Below are 7,918 nucleotides of genomic sequence, written 5' to 3'. Positions count from 1 at the left end.
TAATATTTCTATATGAAAATACATCTACTGCAGTTTAATGGTATTGACTGAACAAGTCACGTTTGATCATAACACAGTGTTACAAAATGTACACAGTAGAGAGCTACCTACAAAGCAATATTTCACCACATTTTAAAAATAGATCAGTGGAAAAAAAATACACCAAAACAAAGACACAATAATGAATGGCAACATCTCTTCACAACATGTCATGCAAATGGTAATTTCATGACAAATTTAATAATTTGATTGAATAAAAAATCTGTTCCCTACTTTTGAAACTCAAAAGAAAGTACGCATTTCAACAAATGTGAAGTATTTTGATTCAATTTACCTCCTTCATGTCATGTTTAAGCTTGTAAAAGGTGATGAAATGCATGCACTTATTAGTTTTTGGGAACACCTTACGATAAACTGACTCCAAGAGCAAATATTTTGTACATGCAACATGTTTCAAAACACTTTGACGCATATAGCTTATAACTATATTAATGTTTAAGTTTGAAGAAGCAAACAAATGTTATACTTCATCAAAAAAATGTTTTACCTCAAAAAGTCTGTGTACAAGGCAACAGGACAATTTTTTTGTCTACTGTCCATCAGCAGAATTTGTTTATTTGCATGTTGTCTTTATCTTTTGTAATGGCCAAACGTAAAGAGATTCTAGGCATCGATATTTGCACCAAGTGAAGCCAAAAGTTTGACTTTTACAATTTCCAAGTCTTGCTATATTGTTTGTTTTGCAAAAAGCAATATAGTCTGTAAAGTTCTTTTCATGTGTCTTAAGAAATGTTAATCTTTTTCATTAAATCATACAAATTACATAAAACAAAATATAATAGATATTTTATTGTCGAAAGTCTGTCCAAGTTCCAAGTCATGTATGCTAATTTTAAGAGCAAACCAATATATTTATTGTTATAGTCAATATATCATAAAAGATCTAGTATTCATAGGTGATTAAAATGATTAGTTATTTGAAATTAATCAAGAGTTTATAATTAGGATTTTCCCATTTTAAAGGGTACAAGAATCAAACTGTTAGTTATAATCAATAATGTGAATGCCATTTTTACCATAACCACTATGTTTTTGTCTCACTGGCAGTGTGTCAAATCCATTCTTCTAAATAGAAATAAAGCACTTTAAGTGTAACTGTGAAGGATTTTTATTATGTTCTTTAAATGTATAATTATGTACTCCCAGATTGTGTGATACTGCTAAACCCAAATTTCTAATATGAAAAATAAACCTGTTTTATCCTTATTTCTTGCCTGTACATATATTGTTTGCTGTTATCTGTTTCTGTTTTCTTAAAAAACCTAAAGATGCAGTGCCTTTAGCAGGTTGAAGTTCATTATTACCAGTAATGAGCAATTCTAGTTTTATGCACTGGACAAACGTGAGAGCTGTTCTACTTAAGAAACACCTAAAAAAATCTCACTTAAAGTGGAAAACTAAGCGGAAAAAAACATAAAAATGAACTTCAATTGGTGACACCTAAAAAATGTACTTTGAAACATTAAAGGAACAGTATGTAGGATTGTGGCCAAAACTGGTATTGCAATCACAAAACGTGTGGCTAAAACTGGTACTGCAATCACACAGCTGGTGGCCAATATACCAAACGACAACATAAACATCAGTTGAGGGCTGCAACTCCACTTTTTAAATGACAATATCTTGGCCGGACCGCTGTTGTGAGTGATATGAGTATTTGAAATGAAAATGATTTCTTAATGTCTAGTGACATTTCAGGGCCATTTAATGATTAATTGATATAAATTTCTTACATACTGTTCCTTTAAGCTGAAAAAAATTACTTCAATTGGTAAAACCTAAAATATTCTCACTTTTAGTAGAAACATAAGCTGAAAAAAACTTCAATTGGTAAAACCTAATAAATCTCACTTTAAGTGGAAAACTAAGTGGAAAAAACATAAAAATGAACTTCAATTGGTAAAACCTAAAAAAAATCTCACTTTAAGTGGAAAACTAAGCTGAAAAAAAAAAATGAACTTCATTTGGTAACACCTAAAAGCTCTCACTTTAAGTGAAAAACTTAGCTAAAAAACATAAAAATTGAACTTCAATTGGTAACGCCTAAACAAAATCTCACTTAAAGTGGAAAACTAAGCTGAAAAAGAAAATAAAAAATGAACTTTGAAAGGTAACACCTAAAAAAAATCTCACTTTAAGTGGAAAACTAAGCTGAAAAAAAAACCATACAAAAATTCAATTCAATTGGTAACACATAAAAAACTCTAACGTTAAGTGGAAAACTAAGCTAAAAAAACATTAAAAAATGAACTTCAATTGGTAAATCCTAAAAAAAATCTCACTTTAAGTGAAAAATTTAGCTAAAAAAACTGAAAAAAAAGAACTTCAATTGGTAAAACCTAAAAAAAAATCTCACTTTAAGTGAAATATTAAGCTAAAAAAACATAAAAAATTAACTTTGGTTGGGAACACCTAAAAAAAACTCACTTTAAGTGTTAAACTAAGCTGAAAAAACTTTAAAAAAAATTAACTTTGATTGGTAAAACCTAAAAAAATCTCACTTTAAGTGAAAAATTTAGCTGAAAAAATTAAAAAATGAACTAACACCTAAAAAATCTCACTTTAAGTGGAAAACTAAACTGAAAAAAATGAAAAAATTTACTTCAAATGGTAAAACCTAAAAAAATCTCACTTTAAGTGAGATTCAAAAAAGAATTTCCAATTGGTAACACATAAAAAATCTCACTTTAAGTGAAAAATTTAGCTGAAAAAAACTCAAAAAATTAACTTTGATTAGTCAAACCTAAAAAAATCTCACTTTAAGTGAAAAATTAAGCTGAAAAAATAAAAACATGAACTAACACCTAAAAAAAACTCACTTGATGTGGAAAACTATGCTGAAAAACCTGAAAAATGAACTCAATTGGTAAAACCAAAAAAAAAATCTCACTTTAAGTGAAAAATTAAGCTGAAAAACATTAAAAAAATAACTTTGATTGGTAACACTTAAAAAAATTCATTTTAAGTGGAAAACTAAGCTGAAAAAACATAAAAAATGTACTTCAATTTGTAACACATCAAAAAATCTCACTTTAAATTAAAAATTAATCTGAAAAAAAGATCTTAAATTGGTAACACCTAAATATTTTAAAATATAAGTTGAAAAAAAAAACATTTAGGGGTTACCAATTGAAGTAATATTTTGCAGTCAAAACTTGAAATATAAATTCTCAGAGAATGCATTTATTACCAATATACTGAACCATCTGTTATACACCCGATGATAAGAGTCCAGACATCAGAAAAATATCAGTCTATACTCATGTTTTTTGTTAGATGATGAAAACTTGCATGCATTATGGATATGACCCAAAAATGTTTTTGGGAGACAACATACTCAAGAATTCTGTAAATGAAAAGGCAAAAAACAAAAGCAACAACACCCAACAAATGGAGAAGGGACGGCTCTTCAAAGAACATTTAATATTTATTTTATTGTAATTTTTGTATGCGCATTTATAAGAAAAAAAACAACGTTATGGACGTGACAATTCTGAAAATTGCACCTATTAAAAAAATGCTTTAAAAGACTTACATGGGTACTTAAACCACCAAATATTGACATCTAAGATATCAGTATGGTTAAAAACTTTTATGACATTTATGATAAGGTTAACATTTGCATGGAATTGCCCTAATACAGAAAGGTACATGGAAGGTTTCTCAAGGTAATAAAACCACAAGTTTGAGCAAAAACCATCATCACAGATTCAGATGGATCCAAATTAGCTGCTTCCACAAGGGTTTGCCACACGACCGGTGAAGAGCAATGCATTGATACTAGACTCGCGGATCAACAGAAGGAAGGGTCTGTTTGCTAAGAATGACTCTCGAAAGGGGTTTAATGAGCGTCCTTTGGCCACTACTGCTGTGGCGGCGGCAGCCTCGCTGCCCTCTTCGTTTACCTGAAGGATTGGAAAATCAGACTGTTTGCTACCTGGTGAGGTTTGAACTGTGTTGCAATGCAGTTAAACCTATTATGCAATGTGGTACTAGGTTTTAAAACCATTTTGGACACATCTTACCTCGAGGAAGGCCTTGTGGTAGGCGTCAGAGATGTACAGGTTGGGTCCATCACCAGCAACCATGCCTGATACATTACAACATGCCGGTGAGGGGATATTATTGTGCACAAATCGTTAAAACATTCAGTTCAGTGTCAAGCTTGTCAAACAATGCAGAGACATGGATCGCTTGTATAGCATGAATAAACAAAATACAAAGTTGTAGTCAATTTTCGTACCTGGAAGATTGGCGTTGCTCTGACTAAAAAGATCCACAAGGCCCATTTTCATCAGTTCATCTTTGAGACTCAAGCTGTCCTCGATATGGAAACGAGGGATCTGCATGGTCACCGTGGTCTCTTTCATTTGATCTAACCAACCGACAAGCTTCTTGTGGTTCATGTTCGCCACCACCTTCATTGGAGGAAGTTAGGTTAGGCAAGCGTACTACAACGCTAGAAGATTTCAAGTGGTTTTTTTTTAGGACAAACCAAATAACTTACGTCCGACAGAGGTGTTTCTTCATCGGGTAAAATCAGTACCATTGTGATGTCACCACCATTATAGGGCAACTCGATTATCTTCACATTGTCGTCAGCTATGGAAGCATATTGGAACTTCTTTTCTTGATACATCATGGGTACGGAACACTTTTCGTCGTCGCTAATGTAAAAGTCTGAGTTTGTGACATCTTGCTTATCAAACTTATGCTTCCATTGACCCTGGAAAGCAAACATAATTTGTAATAAAAGCGTAAATCAATGATGAGCACATCTCCATCCTCACTTACTTTGAAGTAGATGGTGTTGACCAGGACTAATATGGTGTTGGAGTCTATTGAACCTTCTGGAAGGGTGTCTTTAATTTTGTTCTCTGTTTTGTTTGCGATCCAATCATTTATCACCATCCTCGAAACGTCAGGTTTCTCCTGCAAGACAAAACTTGAAAGTTTGGTACAGGTACAAGGATTGGCTTTCCAATAATGGCACTCATAGAAACCTTAACAACTGTGACCTTAAAATTCAGAGGCATCATCTTGGCTCCATAGACAAACTCGCTGATGTGTTGGTAGGTCTCGTTGAAAACTGTTGATTTGTCTCCAAACAAACGGTTTGCGGAGATCAGCTCCGTCGTCTCGTGCTTTTTGCGGTAAAGTCGACAATTCAGCTTGGCGAAGAAAAAATGAACCTGATCCGATGTCTTCTCCTTAATCATATCGAACTTAAACACCTATTAAAAACAGGAGTTGGGAGTTGTTCAACTGCGTTTAATTGCTTGATAATTTGAGAATAAATGACTTTGACACCTTACTTTCATGATCTGCTCCAGCGTATCATTGCAAGCCCCAAGTTTTGTCATCGCGAACGCAGTTGAAATGCTAAGCGGAGACAGAAAAATGTTTTTATCGCTGGGTTTATTCTCAGAAAGCTGCTTGAAAAGAGAGATGGCGAAGCGGCTGTTGGCTTTGGACAGTTCCATCACTCGGGGGTTGGTGCCACTTGGGAGCTTCTCGGGTTCCTGAGTGGGGTCTGGTGTTGTATACGGGGTGCGGTAGACACACATCGGCTCCAAGGGCATATCTTTAGGCCTTGCACTGCAGATATCTTTGGCGTGGACTGAACAGAGGGCGAACGTCCAGAAAATCCACACGCGTTTCAAAAGCTTCATCCTGACCAACGTGGAATGAGAAGTTAGTCCAGGATAATTTGGAGAAATTTGACATTTTGTGATTCAACTTTGCTATTCTAGAATGCTACTGTAAAATCCAGCTTAGACCAGCATAAGCTGGTTTTAGCTGGTCTCCCAGCTTGGTTTTAGCTGGTGTAGCAAGCTGGTCTAGTGGTGTTTTGGGCCCGGTTGCATATGCACTATGACACTTAAGGGGTAAATTCCCCTTACCTAGAATAATTTTAGGGTGTTGCATACAGTATAATCCCTTAAATGGTTCTCTTAGGTAAGGGTACTCTTCCCAGGTTTGTCGTTATAAAATACTATTGTTGCCATGGAGATGCAACAGAAAAAAACTTGAGGGTTTTTCTGCAACACCCTTAAGTTTAAGGGAAACATAAGGGTGAACTTAAGGGAAAATGAGGAGGACCAGCTTAAACCAGCTACTGCCAACGTATGCTGGTCTTAGCTGGATTTTTCAGTAGGAAACAATTTCCATAAAACTGGTTAGGTTGTAACAACCTAACAATTTAATGTACAACTGGATTTTACCAATTTGAGATTACATAAGTTGATGTTTATATAATAGGAGCGAATATTTTGCGCACTTGTGGTTTGTTATACGTAGTTGTTTTCGAAATGCTAAGTGATTATGTGTAATCTAAAGTAAAACAACATAAAATGTTTCTGTACACTGCAAAAAATTATTTTCAAGAAAAAATTCTTTTTTTGTCTTGTTTTCAGTAAAAATATCTAACAATTCTTAAATTAAGATGCTTTTTCTAGATGAGCAAAACGACCCAAGAAAATAAATCCATTTTGTTATTACATTTATGAGTATGATAGTATTATTTTATGGTCGATTGTGTAAGATCGTTAATTTTCCGATTATGTGTCATCTAAAGTAAAACAACATAAAATGTTTCTGTACACTGCAAAAAATTATTTTCAAGAAAAAAATTCTTTTTTTGTCTTGTTTTCAGTAAAAATATCTAAAAAATTTTTTAAATTAAGATGCTTTTTCTAGATGAGCAAAACGACCCAAGAAAATAAATCCATTTTGTTATTACATTCATGAGTATGATAGTATTATTTTATGGTCGATTGTGTAAGATCGTTAATTTTCCGATTATGTGTCATCTAAAGTAAAACAACATAAAATGTTTCTGTACACTGCAAAAAATAATTTCAAGAAAAAAAATCTTAGTATTTTTGTCTTGTTTTCAGTAAAAATATCTAAAAATTCTTAAATTAAGATGCTTTTTCTTGATGAGCAAAACAACCCAAGAAAATACATTTAGTTTTTAGACCAAAAATATCAAATTTAATTGATTTTCCGCATAAAACAAGCAAAAAATCTGCCAATGTGTTAAGCTAATTTTTCTTTAAAATATTTTTTGCTTACGTCATTGGCAGATTTTTTTGCCTGTTTTATGCACAAAATCACTAAAATTTGATATTTTTGGTCTAAAAACTAAATGTATTTTCTTGGGTCTTTTTGCTCATCTAGAAAAAGCATCTTCATTTAAGAATTGTTAGATATTTTTACTGAAAACAAGACAAAAAAAATACTAAGATTTTTTTTCTTGAAAATAATTTTTTGCAGTGTACAGAAACATTTTATGTTGTTTTACTTTAGATTACACATAATCGGAAAATTAACAATCTAAAAACTAGACTTATTTTCTTGGGTCATTTTGCACATCAAGAAAAAGCATCTTAATTTAAGAATTTTTTGATATTTTTACTGAAAACAAGACAAAAATACTAAGAATTTTTTTGTTGAAAATAATTTTTTGCAGTGTAAGATTGACCCAACTCGGTACAAATACTTCCTACATACTTTTTACTGAAGCGTAATACAAGTTAATCAAAAAGGTTAATACTTAAAACTTCTCTTTGCAAGGTAATTTATCACGTTTATAAATTATGTATATTTTCCACTTACCTGACGTGATTTTATTTCCGTTTTTAAAGACCTGCGCTGTTGCTTTGTTCTACAACACTGATCTCTGGCCAGGTCAGTGGCCTGAGGATTACTGCAGCGACTAGGGAAGATTTACTTAGGCCAACCTTTGAGCTATTGATTATTGTGGTTTAGTTAGTCATACACAAGGGAAACGTAATGTATAATGTGTCATTCTGAAGGCATTTAGTTTTATGTTATAAAACGGCACTGTATAAGA

The 7,918-nt window shown here is 32.6% G+C and overlaps 1 protein-coding gene across 1 annotated transcript; it reads right to left on the bottom strand.

Annotated features, from left to right (window-relative positions):
- Positions 1-3,468: 3,468 nt before the first annotated feature.
- serpinc1 (serpin peptidase inhibitor, clade C (antithrombin), member 1) lies at positions 3,469-7,839 on the bottom strand. Its single transcript, XM_065244992.1, has 8 exons — positions 7,681-7,839; positions 5,376-5,733; positions 5,079-5,294; positions 4,855-4,992; positions 4,568-4,786; positions 4,304-4,478; positions 4,086-4,150; positions 3,469-3,965 (listed from the first exon to the last, which is right to left on the bottom strand). Exons 2-8 carry the CDS (start codon positions 5,730-5,732, stop codon positions 3,786-3,788), a joined length of 1,350 nt encoding a protein of 449 aa, XP_065101064.1. The 5' UTR covers position 5,733; positions 7,681-7,839; the 3' UTR covers positions 3,469-3,785.
- Between the last annotated feature and the right edge of the window lie 79 nt (positions 7,840-7,918).

This window comes from Paramisgurnus dabryanus, chromosome 24 (genome assembly GCF_030506205.2).
Source record: "Paramisgurnus dabryanus chromosome 24, PD_genome_1.1, whole genome shotgun sequence".
NCBI lineage: Eukaryota > Metazoa > Chordata > Actinopteri > Cypriniformes > Cobitidae > Paramisgurnus > Paramisgurnus dabryanus.
This window is presented reverse-complemented; position numbering and strand designations above follow the sequence as displayed.

What these genes read in the sequence shown, in the direction of transcription:
- serpinc1 (XM_065244992.1), bottom strand. Translation starts at nt 5,732, where the DNA reads ATGAAGCTTTTGAAACGCGTGTGGATTTTCTGGACGTTCGCCCTCTGT. An exon ending in TGATGCCTCTGAATTTTAAG is followed by an intron (nt 4,993 to 5,078) that starts GTCACAGTTGTT and finishes TTTGTCTTGCAG; the next exon opens with GAGAAACCTGACGTTTCGAG. An exon ending in GAGCAACGCCAATCTTCCAG is followed by an intron (nt 4,151 to 4,303) that starts GTACGAAAATTG and finishes GTAATGTATCAG; the next exon opens with GCATGGTTGCTGGTGATGGA.